This window comes from Quercus robur, chromosome 5 (assembly GCF_932294415.1).
Source record: "Quercus robur chromosome 5, dhQueRobu3.1, whole genome shotgun sequence".
NCBI classification, from domain to species: Eukaryota; Viridiplantae; Streptophyta; class Magnoliopsida; order Fagales; family Fagaceae; genus Quercus; species Quercus robur.
Window position 1 is genome coordinate 51,970,225 of NC_065538.1, and position 25,874 is coordinate 51,996,098.

General features: G+C 33.0%; 1 protein-coding gene and 1 long non-coding RNA gene across 4 annotated transcripts in view; both read left to right on the top strand.

The window, feature by feature from the left end:
* LOC126726289 (probable LRR receptor-like serine/threonine-protein kinase At3g47570) overlaps positions 1 to 25,874 on the top strand; it is a 167,207-nt gene that overhangs the window by 10,301 nt on the left and 131,032 nt on the right. For both annotated transcript variants that reach the window (XM_050431516.1, XM_050431515.1), the window contains exon 2: positions 5,944 to 7,482. In XM_050431516.1, the coding sequence (XP_050287473.1) occupies positions 5,944 to 7,482 (1,539 nt within the window). The remainder of the gene's footprint in view (positions 1 to 5,943; positions 7,483 to 25,874) is intronic.
* LOC126726300 (uncharacterized) lies at positions 11,425 to 18,573 on the top strand. Of its 2 annotated transcripts, XR_007655781.1 has the most exons (8): positions 11,425 to 12,100; positions 12,192 to 12,241; positions 14,330 to 15,031; positions 16,337 to 16,462; positions 17,083 to 17,343; positions 17,495 to 17,560; positions 17,984 to 18,065; positions 18,191 to 18,573. It is a non-coding gene; the product is annotated as an uncharacterized LOC126726300 (long non-coding RNA). The 2 variants fall into 2 exon arrangements; XR_007655780.1 differs by lacking the exons at positions 11,425 to 12,100; positions 12,192 to 12,241 and having other exon boundaries at positions 13,942 to 15,031.

Here is a 25,874-nt window from a genome sequence, read left to right on the forward strand (position 1 = left end):
ATCGTTGATTAGTTTGAAGCCATGTGCTTAAATGTTTGTTAGCTAGAAATTATTCACTGACTTGCCACCCCTTTGGGATCATGTAAAAGCTCTCCAGGTTAGCCATCATATTGCTAAGATGCACCTTCCGTACTTTCACTTGTCCTTGTAAGCTTGTCTGATGGCTATGGTTAATTTTGCAGCTTAAAGATCAAGTGCAACTCTGTAAAGAACAAGAGGCACTGTCACAGGTCCTAAACATTTGTTCACGCCATTAAATTTGAACTTAAAATGCATTTAGCGAAATATCTTTTATTTTTTTTATTTATATTTACTTCATATTTAATTCAACTGTTTGCATTTGTTAAGAATGCTATTTTGAGGATTCACTGTTTTTGTTTCTGAGTTGTACAGTGCCTAAAAACACCCAGTTGAGCTGATAGGTCTGACCAAATGTTTGCATCCTTATGACGTAGTTTTTTGGTTATAATTTCAACTTTCAAGGCTTCTCAGAATACTTTACATTTTCTTTTTTTTTTTTTTTTTTTTTTTTTTTTTTTTTTTTTAAACAAAAAACTTCAACCCTTTCCATATTCTGTCTCTTTGTGAAAACCTCAACTAAGATGGCCCAATAACTATCAGTGACAACTGTCCCCTATTTGAATATTTATGTTGGAACATCAATATCAATGAAAAATACAATTTGTCGCTCCAACGCGTTAAATAAATAGCTCAATGGAAAGTTTAACACGTTAAATGAAATTAAATATCTCACTGGAACATCAATGAAACATAAAGTTGTCGTCCTAACACGTTAAATTAAATAGCTCAATGAAAAGTTCAACATGTTAAATAAAATTAAATATCTCACTGGAACAAAGATCAATTGAAGTGCAACTAGAATAACAAATATAAAATCTTATTTTTATCGAAGTTTTACATGCATGCAACCACTCAAAGGTTCTCTGAGATTGATCATATGAAGTTGCATTAGATCATATGGCTTTTTGAAAGCATTCCTATTTTCATGTTACCTCCGTGGTTCCAATGGCAATAAATATTCATAACTCCAAGAGTAATTCTTATCATATTATAGGAGGTGGGGTTCGAATCACCAATATGAAACACCACAAAATGTTAATGGACTATCACTTCAACCCATACTTATTATGGATCTACATTTGATGCTAGTAAATCAATGGATGAGATTGAAAATTAAAATTCACTTTTAATTTTATTCCTTAGATCAAAATATTTTTCTTAACCTTCCAACATTTTACCTCTCTACTTTTCAAACTTCTACATCAGATCTCACAATTCCATTATAACTGCATCATGAAATTAATTATTGATCGAGATATAAATCCAATTCCTACTAATATAATTATACTATGTGCCAAATTAAATAGAGAACTGACTTGCTAGCTATAGGGCAGTGTTGATTTTTCTAGTCAACAAATAATTTTTCTCTTTGATTTTGGAGGGTGGTTCTTTCTAAATTCTAATCAATCAGCCTCTTGTATGTTTGCCTATCATAATTATTATAAGATTCTTTATTTTTTTTGGGGGGGGGGGGGGGTGTTCTAGTTTACATTATCTCAAACTTCAAAGGTCATTGCGGTCACTGAGGACCATATCTCCTTCAATCAATTAGCAACTAGCTAACAAGTGAAACATCTTACCATCTTCATAGTTGGCGTAGAATTACGGCTAGTTTACATGGATCATAGGTTCTACATACAAGTTATGCCTTTGTTTACAATTTTGTTTCAGTTATTACTTATTAGGATAAAAGAAATGCCAACTTGTAAATCCCTTTTTAATAAATTTACTAGTCTTGGTAAAGTAGAGCATAAATCTTTTGTCCCATACACCTTATATATCTTCTCTATACTCTGAATTTTGCAATTGAACACCTGTCAGCACTGTCAAATTGGTTGTTTTTTATGCCCAATTAAACTATAAATGCTCTCTATATGCCCTAGTTATCTAGGGCAAAGTCAGCAATTAAAAGAGGATATATAGGAACCATGAAAAGAAAGAAGGAATTATCCTACACGTTCTGCTTCAACTGCATTGGATGATTAAGTTTTTTTTTTTTTTTTTTAACTGGTAATAATTGTTAAAATATTTTGTGTAGATTGTTTACGTGAGAAGGGGTGTGAATTTGTGTTTTAAGACTGGTTTCATCTTGAAAGTTTACAAAGTCTCTTGAAAATATAAAGTAATACAAACATTGATAAATAAAAAAATTTTGAAAATTTATGGATATATGTTTTCTAGAACACTTTTTATCTTAGAAAATTTATGTACATTCTAGAACATGTTAGCGTGTGTGGTGTACTTGACGTGATTGTGTGATTTAAAAAAAAAAAAAATTTATTTGGATACCAAACTCCTTTGACTAGCTATGACAATTATCAATTTAAAGAAATGGTTTTTAACAGGTCTCAAAGTTACATTCTTTTTTAGATAGTTATCAATTTCCTTAACAATACGTGGTACCTTAAAATCTCACTAAATCCCATGATGTGCATGGCACTAGACTTTACGGAGTCCATGATAATTTAGGGTATGATGGAGTGAGGAATATTTTGGCAACTGTCATGTTCAATACCAGCTCTCTTTCTTCTCTTCTTTTTTTACCTCCTAGTAGAATTTCATATATACTAGCTCTCGGTTTCCCTTGAAACAACATTATCATGATTGAATAAATGAAACTTCCTTATCTTTTTCCAAGTCCCAAACTTGATATGAGCCGAAGTTGAAGATGAATTTATTAATTATAATTTATTCTCAATGATAGATACTATAGGTTCATTAAAAAGACACCAATTTGGTTCAGTGTAAGCAGGATTTGATTTAAGTCTCTTATTAAAAATACAATTTGTCCTCTTAACACGTTAAATCAAATAGCTTAGTGAAAAGTTCAACACACTAATTTAAATTAAATATTTCACTAGGACAACAATGAAAACTACAATGGTCATACTACGTAAGAAAAGTCCATCAATTCTTTGTTCCTTAGTCATAGGAATATTGGGAAACTCGTAACTCAAATTAATGCATGGAGTGATTGCTTGTCACTTGAGAGTTAGAGAGGAATTTTTCCCCTAGTACATAAAAATATATAATTAAAACTTCTTTATGTGGTGTTGAAAATATCTTCAACAAGCCGGGACGAAACCAAGTGGGAGCCCAAGAGGCCTAAGGTTTTAGTTATAACATTTTTCATTTTTTTAGTTAGGCTCCATTCCAAAACCTTAGGCCTTATTTCTCCACAATAATTATAACTAGCCTCACTCAAATAGCAACCATCCAACCAAAAAACTTAACAAAAACAATAAAAATATTCACAATAGTGATTGTATTTTAGTTATAAAAAAAAAAACTATTTTACCACAAAAAAATCATGTGTTATTGGAGAAGTTAAACCTAAATTTTTTGCAACTACAGTAAACTGGTATAAATACCAGTTGGCTGTAGCAAATTGTTAAAAATAAAATACATTATTCTATTAAGATTATATCTCTTCATTTAATTTAAAAAATCAAATTCTCTCGCTTTCTTTATTATTTTAAGGAATTGTTTATATTATTTTAAATGGAGTTACAAAAAAAAAAAATATAACATTTGATATTTTGTGTATTGTAAAGTAAGGTGATAAAATAGAAAAAGTAACTTTTTTGAGGTGCTAAAAGCTAAAATATTTAGCACCCACCAATGTGAATGCTCTAACTTCAACAAAAAAAAAAAAAAAAAAAAAAAAAAAAAAAAATTCCTAACCAACCTAGTATTAAAAAATGAAATTATTTTGTTTTTGTTTGTCTTTGTTGGTAAATGATTGCATCTTAAAGTATTTAGAAATAATGATTTTCAATTTTTATAAATGGATGCCTATTTGGAGGTTTTTTTTTTTTTTTTTTCTTTATACTCTAGCCCCCACTAACTTAAAATCCTAGATCCGTCCTTGTCAACAAGAATAAAAAATAAAAATAAAAATAAGTTTTTCCACTGAAAGAAGATGAAGCACAATTTTGTGGTAGTGGAACAATATCAACATCAATATCACAACAACAATAACTGGCGTTAGCACATAAGTCATCATGATAATAATTTGATAGTTATTAAGGTTTTTTTTTAGTTAAATTAATCACACACTAGCACACTTGTTATAAATTACTCCAAATTTGATTGGTGATAAATTTTAGGTTTCAGAGGGTATTTATGTCATTTTTTAGGTTTAAGGGGGGTATTTTGGTAAGTTTCTAGGTTTAATGGGTGTTTTGGTCTTTTTAGTGGTTATTTGGTATTTTAGAGTTGGGTGATTTTTAGAAATGATACTTAGTTATAATTTGGTCTAATTGGGTACCTAGTTAAAACCCTAAAAATATTAATGTTAATTGAGTTAATACCCATTTAACCCAATTGACAAGGATAGCACATGAGGAAGGCATTCGAGGATTGAACATGTAAGTTCTTCCTTAGTTTGATGTGTATTATGTGAGTTTGCAAATAAACTACCTATATCATAAAATAAAAATAAAAAATTGTTAAGAGTGATTGAGACCCATTCTGCCCAAAGCGATTACTAAAATATGCTTTCCACATCATTTAATTCAACAAAGAAAATCTTCATGCTGCGTTCTTTTTGTCATGATATTTTGTTGGTCTGAAACAGTGGCATTGTTTGGTTTGTTCCTTCATTGGCCGGGATAAGTCATGTCGCCATTCAATTTCCTACATATGAAAAGATCAAGTCTTATATGGCTAAAAGGGGAGGTACATAAAGTTTGATGAGGGCCCCAAGCCAACCTTAATAAATATGGGACTAAGGCTTGGTTGTTGTTGTCAATGACATATTTGGTGGTGTTGGTTGTTAATGGTTGCAATGATAACCCACCGTGGAATCGAAATCAATCCGAAACAGATTATGGCTATTAATGGCTTGCACCCTCCTCGGAACCCTAAGGAGGTGCAGAGGTTGACTAGGATGGCAGCAGCCTTGATTTAAATTTATCAAGGGAAGATAGCGCATCTCAACCTCTTGCAAGGATTTGCTGACATAATAGACGGGTCTCTGGACTCTGTCCTGGTTCTTGACTAGGACGAAGCTGATAGTGTGCTTGGTGACTGCTAGGTATGCATACAATACTTCTTTCTTATCAAGTCGGGAAAGTATCGGTGGATTGGATAAGTAACGTTTGAGGTTCTCAAAAGCCGTAACACACTCCTCGATCCACTGAAAATCCTTCCACTTATGCAGCAGTTGGAAGAAAGGACGACACCTGTCCGCGGACCGAGAGATGAACCTGTTCAAGGCTGCTGCCATCCCAGTCAACCTCTGCACCTCCTTAGGGTTCCGAGGAGGGTGCAAGCCATTAATAGCCATAATCTGTTTCGGATTGATTTCGATTCCAGATGATGCTATCTTCTCTGCCAGTAACTGGTCCACAACAGCAAACTTCTGTGAGTGGTTTGGGGTCTCTTGCAGCCAACGCAGACAAAGAGTCACAGCCTTGAACCTTTCCTATGTGGATCTACACGGCACCATTTCCCCTCATATTGGCAACCTCTCCTTCCTAGTCTCACTCGATCTTCATAACAACAGCTTCTCTGGTTTTCTGCCACATGAGATTGGTAATCTACACCGCTTGAGGGAACTTCGGTTGTCAAACAACCTGTTGGCAGGTAGTATTCCTCCGACTCTACATAATTGCCAGAGGCTTGAAGTTTTAAGTCTTTCTGGAAACAACTTAAATGGTAGCATACCTAAAGATTTAGGCATGTTACCAAGGCTTCGCGAAATATACCTTCATTCAAACTATCTTATGGGTACAATTCCATCGTCCCTCGGCAATATGTCGTCATTAGAGTTCTTGAATTTGAATTTCAATAACCTCACCGGTGCATTTCCTCTTGTCATCTTTAACTTGTCTTCTCTAAAGAGTATTCATATTACAGGAAATAACCTCCCAGGAACCCTCCCAGTGGATCTTTGTAGGCATTGTCCTAATCTTCAAGGACTGTATATTTCCAACAACAAATTCAGCGGTAAGCTCCCCTCACAGTTTAATAACTGCAGAGAGCTTTTAGAATTATCTCTATCATACAATATGTTTGATGGAAGTATTTCAAAAGGTTTTGGGAGTTTAAAAAAGGTTGAACTCCTCTATCTTGGAGGTAACAACTTAATTGGAAACATTCCTCCTATCATAAGCAATTTATCGATGTTACAACAGTTTGGTGCTGAAAGTAACAACATTAAAGGAAGCGTGCCAAGTGATTTATGGCGTCTCCACAATCTGAAGAAACTGCATATTTTTTATAACGATCTCACTGGGACAATACCCCAAAATATTTTCAACATTACCTCTCTACAATTACTCGACTTGATGGGTAATTCCTTGTCTGGAAATCTTTCATTAGATACTAGGATCCCTTGCCCTAATCTTAGAAGGTTGCTTCTTGATGACAACAACATTAGCAGTCGTATCCCATCATATCTTTTAAATTGTTCCAACCTCGTCTTAGTAGATTTATCTACAAATTTACTCTCTGGGCCTATACCTAGAAGTCTTGGAAACTTGAAATATCTCAAATACTTGGCTCTAGGTGATAATCAACTAACAGAGGAGTCTGGGCATCAAGAGCATAGTTTTCTTACATCTTTAACCAGTTGCACATCTTTAGAGTTGCTAGATATTTCCACCAATCCCTTGAATATTACAATTCCGGAAACCATTGGAAATTTTTCGGCTTCGCTTAAAATCATTAGTGCAGGTCAAAGCCAAATAAAGGGTCAAATTCCAATGGGAATCGGTTCCTTGAAAAATTTGACCTGGCTTGATTTGAGCTATAACAATTTGTCTGGAAATTTACCGTCAACATTAGGGGGATTAGAGGAATTGCAAAGATTGCATCTTAGAGACAATAATATTGGAGGAAACATTCCAGAAGAGATTTGTCAGCTAATCAAGCTGGGAGAACTATTTCTCTCAAATAACAAAATTTCTGGATCCATCCCGAATTGCATTGGAAACCTCAATCTTTTGCAGATATTAAACTTGAGTTATAACAAATTGACATCATCAATCCCATTGAATGTGTGGAATCTTGAAAATTTGTTGTTCTTGGATTTATCATCAAATTCCCTCTACGGATCTTTGTCTCCAAACATGAAAAAACTCAGAGCTATTGTGTACTTGAATTTATCTCATAACCAAATTACTGGAAAAGTTCCAAGTATCATTGGTGCTTTTGAAAGTCTAGGTAATCTTGATTTGTCAAAGAATTCATTTCAAGGAGACATTCCAGATTCTTTTGGGCAATTGAAAGGAATGGATTTGCTGGACCTCTCTAACAATAATCTCTCAGGTGCAATTCCTAAGTCTCTGGAGGCACTTCGGTTTCTCAAGTATTTGAATTTGTCGTTCAATAAGTTATCAGGAGAGATACCATCTGGTGGACCTTTTGCAAACTTCAAGGCAAAATCATTTTTAGGTAATGAAGCACTTTGTGGGAATTCAATTTTTGGAGTTCCACCTTGCACGAGTCCCAGTTCTAAAGGAGCAAGGATGAAACAACTTTTGCTCAAATATATTATTCCCAGCATTGCATCAATTATAATCTTTACAATGCTTGTCATTATGCTAAGAAGACATACACAATATAACATGCAAATTCCAAGTTCACTTTTCACATTACCTACAGTGGATTGGAGAATGATATCATATCAAGAACTTTGTCGTGGGACAAACAACTTTTGTGAAAGCAACTTGCTTGGAATTGGAGGGTTTGGTACTGTGTACAAAGGGATACTGTCTGATGGGACTACTGTTGCTGTAAAAGTTCTAAACCTGCATTTGGAGGATGCTTTTAAAAGTTTTGATGCTGAATGCAAGGTGTTAAGGGCATTACGACATAGGAATCTAGTTAAAGTCATTAGTGTATGCTCCAATCCCCAGTTTAAAGCTTTGGTGTTGCAGTACATGTCAAATTATAGCCTTGAAAAGTGGATATACTCTCACAACTACTGCTTGAATCTTGTTCAAAGAGTAGGCATTATGGTTGATGTTGCATCAGCATTAGATTATCTCCATAATGGTCAATTAGAATCCGTGGTGCATTGTGATTTGAAGCCTAGCAATATTCTTTTGAATGAGAACATGGTTGCACATGTTGGAGACTTTGGCATTGCAAAGATTTTAGCTGAAAACAAGGACGCAACCCAAACCAGAACCATTGGTACAATTGGCTACATCGCACCAGGTATACATGAAATCACCTCAATTCATTTAATTTCTTGGCTAATTTCGTGAATAACATTAGTAGTGGCTAATTTTAGGAATAAGAATGTTGCATGGTAGTTCAAACCAGCTCGTAATCTAGTTGCATTAGATTAATAATTTGTTTTATCTAGTCAAATACAATTTAATTCAACAAATACAATTTAATCCAATATTACTTCAATACTAGTCTTGTAAATGCATCCATGGTATTGATATGGCTTATTGCTTAGTCTATGTAAAAAAGAAAAAAGCCTCACATTTTACCTAATAAATCTCAAAAACCTCCTACATCAACCAATGTAAAATTGTGCAAAATTCTACTTTTGCTACAGTGTAAAATATACACAGTTCTGTAGCTTTGCAAATGCATATTTTAATAATTCTTTACTTCACCCCATGAGGAAGAGAGAGATATGAATTAAACTAATAATAAAAAAATTAGTAAAGAAATAGTATTTTAATGAAAAGTAGTGTAAAATAGATAATTTAATGTTGGGTGTTTTGAAAAGTGAGTATGTAATATAGAAAAAAAAAGGGTTCATATACTAAAATAGAAAACTTTTGAACAAGCTAATGCAAATGTTCTCCCTGTTTATAGCCATCAACAATATACAAAGGTATTACTCCAAAAGAAAAAAAAAAAAAAAAAAAAACAATATACAAAGGTAATGATCTCAATAGATTAGTTTTCCTAAATTGACTATAAAAGTTTAGTTATGGTGATCAATCTCCAAGGCTCATTTTGAAGTCTAACTTAAATGAAGACACAAATGAATATGTAGATATGAAGGAGTGTTCATATTCAGCTCGGAAGCTAAACATAATTCCAAAAGTATATAACCAATATTAAGGACACAAATTTCTTCATAAATTGTCAATAAAAGTATACACAGACCTGCCACTAATACCAATTTTATTATTTACAAATCACAACCTACTACATTAATGATTGTGAAAAAAGTACACTATATTATGCGTTAAGCCAGACAATCATTCCTAATAACAAAGTTAAACCATAAGGACATAATAGCAAATGGACACAAAGAATTGATTAAGGTACAGTTGAACAAAAATAAATAAATAGAAAAATCTAGCATACGCATATATATATCAATTGATGGATTATGAATGGATACAGTTAAAATCTTTTTTTTTTTTTCTTAAATCCTTGTATGAATGGGGTGTAGTGTGTACCCACTAAAAGTTTTTATTTGTATAGTTTTTACTTTGTTTGGACAAACATGTGGATCATTAACTTAAAATTTTGTTGACATATATGAGTATGACAGAGTATGGTTCTAAAGGGAGAGTATCCACCAAATGTGACATTTATAGCTATGGGATAATATTGTTGGAGATGATCACAAGAAAAAAACCTACCGATGAAATGTTTGTTGGAGAACTAGGTATGAGGCAATGGATTGCTTCACTTCCTGACAGAATGGAAGTTGTGGACGATGGTTTGCTTAGTATAGAAGATGGAAGAGATGTAACTGTCATGCAAACTATCCTTTCATCTATCTTGGAATTAGGCTTGAGGTGTTCTGAAGAATTACCAGATGAAAGACTTGAAATCAAGCACGTGGTGGCCAAGGTTAACAAAATCAAATTGGCACTACTTGGAAACAGAAATAGGGGTGTCTGATATTTACGCTATTGCTCAAGTTTTTTCTCAAGGTGTAATTTTGTTACCCTAGTTTGGTATGTCATCTAATTTTATAAGCTTTACAAGTAGTATGTTACTTGGGACCAAAATCAGTCAAAATTATCTCAAGTTATTAGTATTTGTAGTTAATATGCCAAGCTTTTAAATTATTGAATAAAGATATTCGGTTTGACATTCTAAAATCTTTTTGAATAAGAAAATATATACTCCTAGCTTCAATAGGAAAAGAATGTCAAACAAAAATTTCATACTCCACGCCCACAATGCATGTGGTTGTACGTGCTTGTAGCAGCTATAAGAAGGGCATTAGTACCAACTGTATGAAGGACCGACAAATTCAATTACACAAATGTTTGCTGGCAATAAGTTGAGCACTTTTTTGTTTGTTTTTTTTTTTTTTTTTTTTGCTTAATAACCTAAGCACGATTTGAAAGAAGGTTTAGCTTGAACTTGAACTTCTAGAATTTAGCAAAAAGAAGCCCTTTAGTGAAAATATGGGCTAACTCATGGGGTACATAGCATCATAATGCCACCATAAAAATACCCTTTCCTTAACAAAATAAAAATCAATCTTAACCCCATGTGGAATTGTTTTATGTGTTAACTAGTTAATTGTGTGACACTTAACCCACTAGGCTTTTGAATATTTTACAAAACCTCCATGTGGTATTTTTTGTGAAAATAATATCGAAACTTATAGTTGCTTTCCCTCAAAGTCGGTCTTCTTATTCTATTCTTTACAGAATGAAAGTTTTTGGTGACTTTCTTTACTTTCAGATATGAGGAGGAGATGAAGTCTGCAGCAGATTTCGTGGAACCCGCCAAGCTTTACAAAGCCAAACCCCATGGCTCTCTCTTTTGATTTTCCTTTGATGTGTGCACTGTTGAGATTGTTTGTGACTTTGTATTTCTGGAATGGGGTTTTGATTTAGCTTTCAACATGGGTTTGGAAATGAGGTAGTCTTTGTGGTGGCAGTTTGTTGAAGAAAGTTGGGTTTTGGAATAGATTAGTGTAAGAAAGGCGAAGACATGTTGGGTCTTTTGATTGAATTTTTTTTATAATTGCAATCTGTTATAAGTTCTGTCATTTGTATTTGTCAAAGACTAAATTATTGTTAAATGGTGCATAAAAAATAATTTTTTCTTACCAACTACTGGTTAATTAACACTTACTTGATAGTGGCTGCTAGCTACTTTTATATTTGTTAGGGGTGTCTCTTTCTTTAGAGAATTTATTAGCTGAATGCAATTACTTTCCCCTGTATTCTGTATGATAGGAGGTTTTGTATTGTTTTTAATTTCTGTATAATAAAAATATGAAATTAATAAAAGGCACCTTTAATACTTAACTATTTTGTATTGGCGAGGATGGTTGTTTTCTGATTTAAGAAATGGGCTTGGTTGGTTCTATTTGTACTTTACCATTTAGTATTGATGAGTTTACCACTTAACTGAGTTTATTGTTATCTTCAGGCCAATTAATTTGGGAAGTTTCTAAGTCAATTATAGTACTTTTGATTGTTGAGTTTTTTTAGTCATTATTCTTTCTTTGTCTCTAAAAAAATCAGGTTTCCTTTATGTTTAAATATCTTCTATTTTCTGTTTGGCAATATATTCTTTTGATATACAATATAGGCTTTACCTTTTGGTGCTTATCTTACATGCATCCCATGTTCTAGGATTGTGCCCTGTATTGTGCCTTTTCTAAGAAAATGTTTTACCTATAAAAATACAAAGTAGCATACAATGTATACTTCTTTTTAGGGGGATGTCTTCATTTTCATTTGTTGGCTAATGTGTGTCCTCTGTCATCGTCTCTTGCTCAGCTTCCTCCCAATGCAGGTACATCAATTATTGATGGCTTGAAGAGATTGTACATTGAAAAGCCAAAGCCACTAGAAGTTGCATATATTTTATTTGGCTAGTTCCATATTAATCTTTTAAACTAGAGGCTGTGGATTGCAAAATGGAGATATTTAGATCTTTCTAGTTTTGCTGTCAAGTGTACACTCTAGATTTTAAGGCCTCTATAGCAGAGGATTGATTTTTATTTGCATTTTTGCAGACAAAAAGTGATTTTGATGCTAAACCCATGGTCTTTTGGGTCAATATTCAACTGGAAAGACAAATTTTATAAAACATTTGCTAAAAATGAACTACCCAGGTTAGTTAAGTTTTTATTGCTGTTTGTCCCTTCTGATTTGTTAATATGACTGGATCACAAAGATAAATGTCGCTTTAACATGTATGAACAGGTGCTCACATTGGACCAGAGCCTACAACAGATAGATTTGTTGTTGTTATGGTATCACAAGTCACCCTCACTTTCCTCTGTTATTTATGAAGGCTAATTAAGTTTAAGTGGACTATAGAAATGTTTTAAACTACTTTGTTTTAGGCAGAAACTACCATGTGCGTATTGTTGTTTTCCACTGTTGTTATTAACATGTATATTTTGTAGGTTACTGTTGCATTTGGATGTCATTTCAATATCTCAAGTTGTTCGAGAATTATCACTCCCAAGTCATAATTGCCAAAGAGTGTCTCCTTCCCCAATACCCCAACACCCCCCCCCCCCCTCCCCAAACAGTCCCCCTCCAGTCCCCCTCTATTTTTTTCCTTCCTCTTCAGACACACTGAGTGTAGATCTGCCAAGTTGCAAACAGGGCTTTCCGAACAGCTTTTCTTTTGGGAAAATATTTAACCCCCCCAACCCCTACCGTGGTTTCCCTTAAGAAAACCGAACCTCATGAATTTTTGAGTGTAACACTTAACCCATGTGGTATTGTTTTATGTGTTAATTGGTTAACACAAAATCTCCCTGTGGTATATTTTGTGAAATAATCTGGAAACTTATAGTTGCTTTCCGTCAAAGTCTGTCTTATTCTATTTTTAAATAATGAAAGTTTTTGGTGACTTTTATTTTATACAGAATTTTTGGTCATGGAATCTTGCACGGATAATTTCCTTTGAAACGATTTGTTGCCATATAGGTAATTTCCTCTCATTTGCTGTCACAGTGTTTCTTACTAGTTAGTTCTATGCAACTTATGACCATTTTATCTTCCTCTGTTGGTTTTTGTCTTCTCTGTTTTCTTCTTGGGTTTCTTTAATATGTTGTGTGATTCCATGATAGTTGGCATTCTCATCTGTGGCTCCCTGTCATTGTTTAGTTTTAATTGACCATACTTGACAAGTATCCTTTAGTGTGTGTGTGTCTATATATATATATATATATATAAAGATTACAATATGAAAAAAAAATGTAATACTTGAACTAAATGGGTGATCTAAAAATTTAGAAAAAGCTGTGGTTTTTAGGATGCTGTTGTTGTGTGTTCTCCACTAATGACCTTACATAGCCTAAGAAGCAATAATTACTAGAAAATATTGTGTGAGTCAGAATTAGTAAAATTGGGTACAAGAAGATAAGTAGATACCCATTTCGTTTTTAACTAATCTTTCTCTTCGCTTCTGTTTAATAATGTAGTAGACTTATTGTTAGGAGGTAACTACAAAATTGTTCTTTTATTTGTTGCTTTAACCTTATTTGCTCTCACAGTGTTTCTTAAAAGTTAGTTCTACACAGCTTTTAACTGTTTTATCTTCCTCTGGTTGTTTTTGTCTTCTCTATTTTCTTCTTGTATTTCTTAATATGCTGTGTGATACTACACGAATAATTTTATTTCCATGGTAGTTGGCATAGTCATCTGTGGCTCCCTGTGAACATTGTTTAGTTTTTATTGATCATACTTGACAAGTATCCTTTAGTCTATATAGCTTTTTTTACAATATGAAAAACATACCTTAACTAAATGGGTGATCTAAAAATTCAGAAAAAACTGGTTTTTAGAATGACAAACGAAGAATTTCATACTCCACGCCCACAATGCATGTGGTTGTATGTGTTTGTAGCAGCTATAAGAAGGGCATTAGTACCAACTGTATGAAGGACCGACAATTCAATTACACAAATGTTTGCTGGCAATAAGTTGATCATTTTTTTTTTTTTTTTTTTTTTTTGCTTAATAACCTAAGCACTATTTGGAAGAAGGTTTAGCTTGAACTTGATCTTCTAGAATTTAGCAAAAAGAAGCCCTTTAGTGAAAATATGGGCTAACTCGTGGGGTACATAGCATCATAATGCCACCATAAAATTACCCTTTCCTTAACAAAATAAAAATCAATCTTAACCCCATGTGGTACTGTTTTATGTGTTAACTAGTTCATTGTGTGACACTTAACCCACTAGGCTTTTGAATATTTTACAAAACCTCCATGTGGTATTTTTTGTGAAAATAATATCGAAACTTATAGTTGCTTTCCCTCAAAGTTGGTCTTCTTATTCTATTCTTTACATAATGAAAGTTTTTGGTGACTTTCTTTTATGCAGAATTTTTGGTCATGGAATCTTGCATAGGTAATTTCCTCTGAAACCTTTTGTTGCCATATAGGAAAATTCCTCTCATTTGCTCTCACAGTGTTTCTTATTAGTTAGTTCTATACAACTTATAACCGTTTTATCTTCCTTTGTTTGTTTTTGTCTTCTCCATTTTCTTCTTGTGTTTCTTAATATGCTGTGTGATTCCATGGTAGTTGGCATGGTCATCTGTGGGTCCTTGTGAACGTTTTTTAGTTTTAATTGACCATACTTGACAAGTATCCTTTAGTATATATATAAAAAGATTACAATATGAAAATAATACTTGAACTAAATGGGTGATCTAGTCATCTTTGGTTCCCTGCGAACATTGTTTAGTTAGTTAGATGATTTGTTAAGCATTAGCCGATAGGATTTAGACACTTGTCAACCATCTAGAGGCTACCAATGCCAAACAACTAGTATAAGTAGTAGAATGTAAGCTCTTTGTAAATCAGTTTTGGTAATTGAATGAATTGTTAGCCTTTGTGTGTTATTTGGAACTAAGTGTTCTTGCAGAGGTACTTGTCCACCTATCAATGTGTTCTAAGTAACTCAGCCCTTTCATTGCTTCTAAACCATACACAAATAGCCCATCACATTCCCTACATCAAGAACGAACAAAAACACTTGGGACTTTTGGTGATCTGTTATCTGAGCAGTTTGTTCGACATGGTAGGTGTTGCATTTGCTGATTTATGTTCTTTATTTTGCTATTGATAATTTTTTTTCCTTTTATATTTTTTGTTTCCTTGGGAGCATGAATTTGGAAGCCTTTAAAAGCTTCTGGCTTGTCATTTTCACAAAGCTAATGATATTACATTACTTTTATTTATCAATGTAATCACCACTACTACTACTTTCAGATTTCATATATTTTTCTTTCCAAACCTTCTATTCATTTGTTTCAATGCAAACTATGCTTTGATGCTCTTAGTTCTGTTTTTGAATGCTTTCCTGATATGTTAAACTCTTGACATTTGCATTTTGCACGTGTTTTATTTTCAAAAGATTATTTATTGTTGGTAGTCAATACTGGTTTAGCATACCACAGCTTAACTTGATCCACTTTCACACAATATTTGTATGGTTCTTCTATATTTTATGGCAACATGCTAAAACTAAAATACTTACTGGGTTCCTATAAGACCAATTCCTATCCCCTTCCAACCCCCTCCCCTTGCTGCGGGGCTCCCCTGGGTTAGGTGAGATGCTAAAAACCCTCTACATCGGAATGAAGACATGTCCAAATTATTAGTAGCAGCTCACTATAATTCATATCTTCTTACTCATTATCTAATTCTCATTTGTATCAAAAAATAATTTTAAATTTGAATAGATGTCAATATTATGAAGATCATTGCCATCACCATTTCTAGTACCTGCTACAGAATTTGCAACACCAAAACCATTACTTAAACCAACTGTCAATTTGAAATCCCAGTTGTCCTCAAAGCTTAAACTAGTGGAAAAGGGTAATCTATTATGGTATTAAAGTGAGTAGTCTTGATTTTGAACCATGTCCCACTCTAAACCTCCCATTATATTAAATATTTTGGCCCTACGAATTAAGGGAAAGTTTAAACCCACACTTGAGGGGTAGTGTTAGAATAAGGGTTAAATTATTAAACTCAATCATTTGTTATCAACTTAAACTTTTTTAATCTGTAGGCATTTGTCACTTACCTTCAGCGCTATAGTTATTTATGAAAAAAAACTCTAACATGGGAGGTTAGTATCAATTTCTGATAATGCAAAGATCTCTATACAATATTACTTTGGAGAATGGTGAGTGCAACCCTCTCTTTTCTTAAATTAAAAAATAAATAAATAAAAGAAGAAGAAGATAAAAGGAATAAATTATGTTATGAATATAATTTCATTTTGTTAGGTTCTCTAAGTTGATGGTCAATGTAATCATTTTCTGACTCCTATTTTGTCTATTTTGCTATTTTCTACTTACTATTTGAGTTTGTGTAGGTGGCATACCCTTGCCAATATTTTCTGAGTGGTGGCTAGCCAAAGAAAAGTTCTCTTTCATTGATTCTCTCTTCATTTCCTGGTGCAACATTCCAAGGATGCAATGGATTGAGTGTGAAATATCAGGTAAAATCTATAATGGCTTTGGGATACTAGTTGCAATTTGAAAAAGGCAGGACATTAAAACATGCACTCTTATGTAGCCCGAGGAAACTAGCCACATTTGCACTATGTTGAGGTTGTAAGTGTTTTGACATGCATTCTTAGTTTTCTTGACATTAAAACATGGCAAAAATAGAAGTTCCCCTATATCATTTTTGTTACTAAAGGTTGTAATGATTCAAGGGATTGCTAGTCACATTTATGCTATACCCCGAAAATACTAGTAAAGTTACGATTGGGGCCCATCTTAATCACTTATGTAGCCAAGTTCAACCAAGTAAAGACCTGATGTGGGGGCTTAACACATGCCTGCACAACAGACACTTATCTAGTATAATCCACCAAGGTATTATAATGTCCCCCACTTAAAATCCTGATGTCCTCATTAGAAATCTTATTGTTTTTGTATTCTTTTTAAATACAACAAAACCTTAGTCCCAAAATTTGGGGTCGGCTATGGTTTCTTGGCTGATTAGATTAGGGCCACATAATTTCTTTTTAAAGATGCTTTTGAAATTGAACAAGAAAATTAATTTTGAAATTGGACTTCGTTTGATTCCATTCAATTTTCTTACCTGTGGCAGAGCATTGGTTACTTCCTCTAAACACTTGGCCTTGAACTGTTGCCTTCTCACAAATTGACTCCTGTCACAGTTAAAGAGTGGTGGAGAAGTATTAAAATTCTCTAGTGTGATACTTCTAGTTTTTTAGAACCTCTCTTGAGACCCTCCTCAGAAACTGTTGCTCTTGATCCTGCTGAAGACATAGATGTGAAAACAGAAAGAAATAGGGTACTTTCAGGCTAAATTGATAATGCCATCATCTACTTGCGTAATCTTCAGAAGGTACAAAAATTACCGGTTCTTAAGGTGTAATTTTGTAATGCCAATACTACAACCTTTCATGATTCTATTATACCACTTTTCAGTGTATCCTGGAGGAATGCATCACTGCACTAAGGTCGCGGCACAATTACTGACTTTCTCGTTCAAGCAGGAGAATGTTTTGGATTTTTAGGAACAAATGGAGCTGGGAAAACCACAACACTTTCAAAGCTGTCTGGTATGTAAAAATTTTGTAACGATACATGGGCTATCTGTGGAACATTTAAGTATATCATAGGCTGCCATGAATAGTTTCTAATTCAATTAATTTTTTGGAGGAGTCAACTTCATAAGAAATTACTACATTTCTGTGATAATTGAGAACTCAAATATATAGTGTCTGTTCTCCCACCTAGCTGTTTTGTATGTTTGTCTTTTATTTGTATTTACATTCCTGAGGTTTTATGTGGTCCCCCAACTTGATGAGTTTCATAAAAACATGATAATGTTAGAAACTTTTACCAGTGTCAAGAGTTCTGATTTTTCTAGAATTAATAATTAAGTACTTGCATCTCTGTCTGTTTTTAATTACATTAGCATGTATCTGAATTTTGAAATATTTAGTGAGGTTACCGTTTTTGATCATATATTTCCCATGCAGGAGAAGAATCCCCAACTGATGGAACTGCTTTTATTTTTGGCAAAGATATATATGTTCCAATCCCAGGGCTGCTTGTTGGCGTGTATATATTGATTTATTTCATTCCTTTTCCTTTCTTTCTTTTTCCCCCTCTTGAATTTAGACTCACTATTTGTAATATACCAGTGGAACCTAGCTAACTTGTTTTCTTTTACTATTTAATTTCAGATTGGGTATTGCCCCTAATTTGATGCTCTATTAGAATTTTTGACTGTTTGAGAGCATCTTGAGCTTTAGGCAAGAATAAAAGGACTTCCAGAGTACAGGATAGATGATGTATGTATTTTAGGTCAAACCTTATAGTTCATTTTACTCATTAAGCTAATGGTTAAATCAGAATCTGGTCTGCTCTTTGTAGCCACAACCAACTTAGAATTTCTTCATGTTTGATTCGCTGGGATTTGATTGTGCATCAATGAAATGTTTTTGTTCTGGGCTCATTTTCCTCAGTTTCAGATTGAGTGTATTAGTTAGACAATCTGGTTGGTTCTGTGTGTGTATGAGAGAGAGAGAGAGAGAGAGAGAGAGAGAGAGAGAGAGAGAGAGAGAGAGAGAGAGAGAGAGAGAGAGAGAGAGAGAGAGAGAGAGAGAGAAGAAGAAGAAGAAGAAGAAGAAGAAGAAGAAGAAGAAGAAGAAGAAATGATCTTGATCTGGTTTGTTGTTCTCAAATATTTATTTATTTTAGATTGGTAGTAAGAATTTGTATTAATATTTAAAATGAAGAGTACAATTATACAGAGTCTATGACATCTGCAATATTTTTTGGTTTACCAGCATCTACTGAAACCCAAAGAAGTAAGGAGCTGACAAACATCGATTTAACCCTCAAAATTGACAATTCATGTCCCTCGAAAGTTCCTTCTATTTCTCTCCCTCAGGCTCCACGAGCACAATGGTACTAAATTCCAAGCCCTATGTCTGAAGGAGCTTGGTTTCCTTCTTGGACCTTTAAGCATCATAAACACATATTTAGCCATCACACACCAAACGCTAAAGATCACCACTCTTCTTACACATACAACAACAGTCAACCATGATCATCCCTCAAGCTATCTGAACAAGTTGTAGTGGAAAAACTAGTGGAGTTCGATTTGTTGAAGCATGCAGAAAAATCATCATTTTCCCTTGGTTCCTAAAGTAAGTCAAAACTATATGCCTACTTGAAATTGATAAGTCAAACTGCATCATCTTGAAATTAAAGAGCTCGAAATAAACCATCTTGATTGAAATTAAGCTAAGAAAAATCATCTCAATTAAAGTCAGATCACCAAATATTAAAATATTCTATCCTAATGACACTAAATTGCATCGAAATGAACATTCATACAGATCAAATTGTCAATAAAATGTAAAGATCACGTTAAACTTCAAAATAATCACATATATAAATAATTAAATACTGTGACATAAACTTATATTCATAAGATGATAATTAACTTACAAGTCCAGTGGCTTAAGAGACCAACTCCTAATAACCTAATCTAAAATGATCATTGAGAAGTGCTTTGTTTTTTTCTTAAAATAAATTCTCTAGTTTGTAAGTGTTGTTCATGGCTCCATCCTCATGATTCATGAATGGAGCTAGATATAATTATACCTTGAAAGTATGACAGTTATTTTCTTCTTTGATGCCATGTGTCCCTCTCTATTTCACTCTTTCTACCAAGTGTCCCACGGGTTAGCACTTAGTAAACTTTCAATTTTTTATTTTATTTTTCATAATAATTAGTTAACTTTCATTAACTATAAGGGCAGCATCGTTCTAATGTTCCCTTGTTCATTAACTATCATATGCTTCCCAAGTGTGTTTTTTACCTTAATTATGACATGTTTCTCTCATGTGACCTTTTAATGAGTTGGTGCGAACCTGGGCTTCCTTTTCCGTGGGCTTCAATCCTTTGTAGTAGTTATGAACCTTATAGATCTCTGTGCTCTTATAGGCCTGGCCCATCTTACCACATGTCACTAAAAAACTAATGTTTGGCTCAACAAAATTGTTGCAATTTGCTTTATATGTTCAATGAAAAGTTTGCATCTTGCTTTATATGTTCAAGTCAAACTCTTATATCTAATTATTTTTATAAATAAAAAAATTTCCTGAATAAAAAAAAAAAAAAAAAAAAATCTAAGAGCAGGTCTATTCTATACTATAACTAGAATAATATGTTTTTTTTAAAAAAAAGTTGTACAATTAGAAAACGAAAAAGACTAATCAACAGATCCCGTTGATCATATAATTGGGAGGGAAACAGAAACACATGGTGGTGGTGAAACACTTAGGAAAATATAGAAGAATAATGTATCAAACTTTTTTTTGTCCCTTCTTATCTAAAAAGGGAACATAGGGAATTGGCAAAACAAGCTTCTTTGTTTATATGTTACTTATTTGGCCTTAAGTTCCATGTAAAGTAGTATTTTATATGCTAATGTCTTGTGTATTTCCTTTGATTTTAAAAAAAAGAATTGCTAGGATTTTTAAAGGAACTAAAGTCAAACTATTTAAATTGAAACCTAAATTAGTCTTGATGTTGCTTTTTAATTAAATGAGAACAATAAGGAGTTTTTTTTTTCTTCCTTTTTGGATTGTTTAATTTTGTATAATTTTAAAAATATATTTATTTAATTGAAAGAGTGATTTAATAATAAGACAAACCCAAAGGATAAATTTAGAAATTTAAAATTGTTTATAAATTTCTAATCCCACTTACAATTTACAAATTTATATAATAGTCTTTCAAATTCTTTAAATTAAGTACAAAATAAAAATATTTAAAAAGTGACGGTAAAAAAATACAAATTCCAGAAATAGGATACATGTTCTATACTTTAACTATTTGTGGTTATAGTTTAAAATATTATACTTTTTATTATTAAAAAAAAAAAAGCATCTGCACATTATAATACAATGAAATATGAAAAACTTTTAGATAAATGCAAAAGATTATTAAAGGTTTTTTCAAAGAATTCGATTTTTTATACCATTTTGTTTCGTTGAGCCTATGTGTTAAGGAAGGAAAAAAAATGCTAAAGAAAGTTTTATTGACAAAGCAAAATGAATATTTTTGTTTGGGAATGAAAACTCAATTAAAAATTAAATGAATTCTTGAAATATACTGTATTCATGTTTGATAAAATTGGGGGAACGTGAGTAAGCATCTTTTCATAAAACAAAATGTACTTTGTTAAATTATATACTTGTGTTAAGGAAGGAAAAAAATGCTAAAGAAAGTTTTATTGACAAAGTGAAAAGAATATGATTGTTTGGGAATTAAAACTCAATTAAAAATTAAATGACTTCTTGAAATATACGATATTCATGTTTGATAGAATTGGGGGAACACAAGGAGGCACCTTTTTTGTAAAATAAAATGTACTTTGTTAAATTATATTGCCTTTAAGCACATATTCACGCGCATGCTCAGAGGTTCTTTTATTTTTTTGAGTAAAAGTTAATAATTTGCATCCATTATAATTTGGGATTACTACATTTTCCAATTACAAAAAAACCTAGGGGTGTGATGAGTATTATGCGTTAGCAGATGAAATAATTTTTCATCACACCCCTAGCTATGCAAATTATTCATTTTACTTTGTCACAATTTGACTCATTACGTTGATAATTTAATAGATCTACGTCTCTTTAGTCTCTATTTGCAACTTGAGAGGGGCAGTTTCAACATTCTAGTCTTGCGGTAGTAACCCATGGTCAGTTACTCAACTTATAGGCTATAGGCTTAGTTAGCCACACGTTTGTACCAAAGCTAATGTCTGTAGCATGTGACTCTATACTTTGCATGCCTGTGCCAAGAAAATCTAATCTAAGTTTTCTGCTTCTATTTCTTTATTTCTTTCACATAATATGTTTCTGTTTTGACCCTCTTTTATATTTTTGAATCCTTGTTTTGATTGTTTGTTTGCCTTTAACATGCTAGATTAGAGTTTCTCTTCAATGTTTTCTTTGTTTTATCATGAACATGCATATGATATGATCATGCATTGATGCATAGGTGTTGAGATGTAGTAAGTGGGGTAAGGCATGCATTCACATGTACATGCATTTAATTGGGATATAATCTTGTTTAAATTTGATGAATGTGACATGTGAGCTTGGAACATGTTTGTGTTCTCGATGCTCTCCAATAATTCTTTGATTCTACCATCATTTGTTTACTCCCTTGAATGATATGCATGATAAGTGTATTCTAGGGTTTATGATGATATGAAATGTCATATTGTATGCTTAAATGTATGCCAGTGTGTGTGTGAGTATAGAATGCAATGTTAAATGAGCCTTTAATAAGATCAAGATGTAAGACACAATGAGTGGAAGCCAACCCACAGGTCAAGCGGTTTTGGGTACTTAACACCTTCCCAAAATCATACCTAAACTCTGAACCCATACTTTGGTAGTGAGATTAGTCCTTCCATGTAAGGACGCTATGTAAATGGCCCTTAGACCTAATCTAGGTGACGACTCCATCTTTTCTCCTCCTCGATCCACTCGGCCGAGGCGTACTCCCCTTTCCTCCTAAGGTGGGAGAAAACGGCTAGCGCTTATGATGCTCATGTGTGTGCTTAGAGTCTCGTCTATTTTTTTGGGTAAAAGTTAATAATTTGTATCCATTATAATTTAGGATTACTACCTAGAGTTGTGATTAGTGTTATACGTTTGTGGGTGAAATATAGGAGTGTGATGAGTGTTATGTGTTTATAGGTGAAATAAGTATTTCGTATATAAGTGTTTTGTGTTTGTGAGTGTTCATATACAAAAAATTATTTCTCTCATAAACGCAGAACACTTATCACACCCCTAGGTATTTTGTGATTGGAAATTATAATAAATGGAAATTATTAACTTTTACCAAAAAAATAGAAGAGCCTCATGTGCACACTCAAAGGCTAATATATGTGATTATTTTACATATTGAAAATTATTAATCTTTAAAAGAAAAGAAAAAAAGAAAAAAAGCCTCATGCAATGCTAGATTTTCTTTTTTTTTAAAGGGAAAGCCTCTTACGTTGTCAAGTTTTGTTAGTCTTAAAATGTAGCCCGTTAGTATACATCCATAACAAAAGTTTCAAATGCCTAAAAAAACCAATAAATAAAAAGTATAGGAAAGCTGACGATTGTTAAAAAAAAAAAAAAAAAAAAAAATTAATGAGATTTATCAAGTTCTCTTTTTTAATTTTAAAAGGTAGCAACTTAATCTTAAAATGTGGCCATTAAGTACACATCCATTAAAAAAGTTCCAAACACTAAAAATGATTTTCATAATATTTTTAAAATATGCAACCAAATATTGTAAAATGAAAATATTTTACATTAAAAATATTTTCAATGTAAAATATTTTACTTTGAAACAAACGAAGCCTTAATTACAGGCACACAAATCTTTTCTCTATACACAAAAGCAAACTAATATTTATTCACCGTAGAAGAAATGTTGAATTCAAAATTGAATCTAGAATTCAAATTTCAAATTCCAATAGATATAAGTAATAATGGATAAATTGCAACCAATCATGTTCATTGGGTGCCATTAACTACTGCAACCAAGAGAATATGTTTTTTCTAAGACAAATGAAGCACCTCTTTTTATGTACTTAGAAAATTTCAAATAGGTGCAGTTATCTAAAATTCTCAGCAAACTTCAACGATGCCATCTATGTGTGTGTGTGTTTTTTTTTTTCCTCAATTCCTATACTTTACCAAAAGTATAGGAATTCCTTATGTGGTAGCGAAAGTTGGGAGATACAAGGTTGCCACCAAATATCTTAAGTCAAGCTTAGATTATAATGAAACTTTTACTTTCAAGGAAAAATAGATTAACAGTGATGAAGAAGTTAAGATACTTCTGAATGATGGGGCTGCCATCACCATTGGCAAGTTTCTTTACTGATCTCCGATACTCTTCGGCATGATTCATTTGGTACTTCATATGCACCCTATTGGTATGCATTAAAGGATAGAAATAATAGAAACATAAATATGAAGGTTAATCTGACCTATTGAATGGAGACTTAAGCCGATGCAGAGTTTGCTAGTTCTTGGCATTCGAATTCAGCTATTGATATATGTTGCATTCCTATTACTCGTTCAAAGGAACATAAACTACAACCAATCATGTTCATTGGGTGCCATTAACTACTGCAACCAAGAGAATATATTCTTTGCAAGACGAATAAAGCACCTCTTCTCACTTACTTAGAAAGCTTCAAATAGGAGTAGTTATCTAAAATTCCCAACAAACTTCAACAATGCCATCTATGCGTGTGTGTGTGTGTGTTTTTTTTTTTTCCTCAATTCCTATACTTTACCAAAAGTATAGGAATTCCTTATGTGGTAGTGAAGATTGGGAGATACAAGGTTGCCACCAAATATCTCAAGTCAAGCTTAGATTGTAATGAAACTTTTGCTTTCAAGGAAGAATAGATTAACAGTGATGAAGAAGTTGAGATACTTCTGAAGGATGGGACTGCCATCACCATTGGCAAAGTTTCTTTGCTGATCTCTGATACTCTTCGGCATGATTCATTTGATACTTCATATGCACCCTATTGGTATGCATTAAAGGATAGAAATAATAGGAACATAAATATGGATGTTAATCTGACCTATTGGATGGGGACTCAAGCCGATGCAGAGTTTGCTAGTTCTTGGCATTCGGATTCAGCTATTGATACATGTTGCATTCCTTTTACCCGTTCAAAGGAACATAAACTACAACCAATCATGTTCATTGAGTGCCATTAACTACTGCAACTAAGAGAATATATTATTTGCAAGACGAATGAAACACCTCTTCTCACGTACTTAGAAAACTTCAAATAAGAGCAGTTATCTAAAATTCTCAGCAAACTTCAACAATGCCATCTATGTGTTTTTTTTTTTTTTTCCTCAATTCCTATACTTTACCAAAAATATAGGAATTCCTTATGTGGTAGTAAAGGTTGGGAGATACAAGGTTGCCACCAAATATCTCAAGTCAAGTTTAGATTGTAATGAAACTTTTGTTTTCAAGGAAGAATAGATTAACAGTGATGAAGAAGTTAAGATACTTCTGAAAGATGGGACTGCCATCACCATTGGTAAAGTTTCTTTGCTGATCTCCGATACTCTTCAGCATGATTCATTTGGTAGTTCATATGCACCCTATTCGTATGCATTAAAGAATATAAATAATATGAACATAAATATGGAGGTTAATCAGACCTATTAAATGGGGACTCAAGTCGGTGCAGAGTTTGCTAGTTCTTGGCATTTGGTTTTAACTATTGATATATGTTGCATTCCTTTTACCCATTCAAAGGAACATAAATTACAACCAATCATGTTCATTGGGTGCCATTAATTACTGCAACCAAGAGAATATATTTTTTGCAAGACGAATGAAGCACCTCTTCTCACATACTTTAAAAAACTTCAAATAGGAGCAGTTATCTAAAATTCTCAACAAACTTCAACAATGCCATCTATGTGTTTTTTTTTTTTTTTTTTTTTTTCTCAATTCCTATACTTTACCAAAAGTATAGGAGTTCCTTATGTGGTAGTGAAGGTTAGGAGAAACAAGGTTGCCACCAAATATCTCAAGTCAAGCTTAGATTGTAATGAAACTTTTGCCTTCAAGGAAGAATAGATTAACAGTGGTGAAGAAGTTGAGACACTTCCGAAAAATGGGGCTGCCATCACCATTGGCAAAGTTTCTTTACTGATCTCCGACACTCTTCGGCATGATTCATTTGGTACTTTATATGCACCCTATTGGTATGCATTAAAGGATAGAAATAATAGGAACATAAATATGGAGGTTAATTTGACCCATTGAATGGGAACTCAAGCCGATGCAGAGTT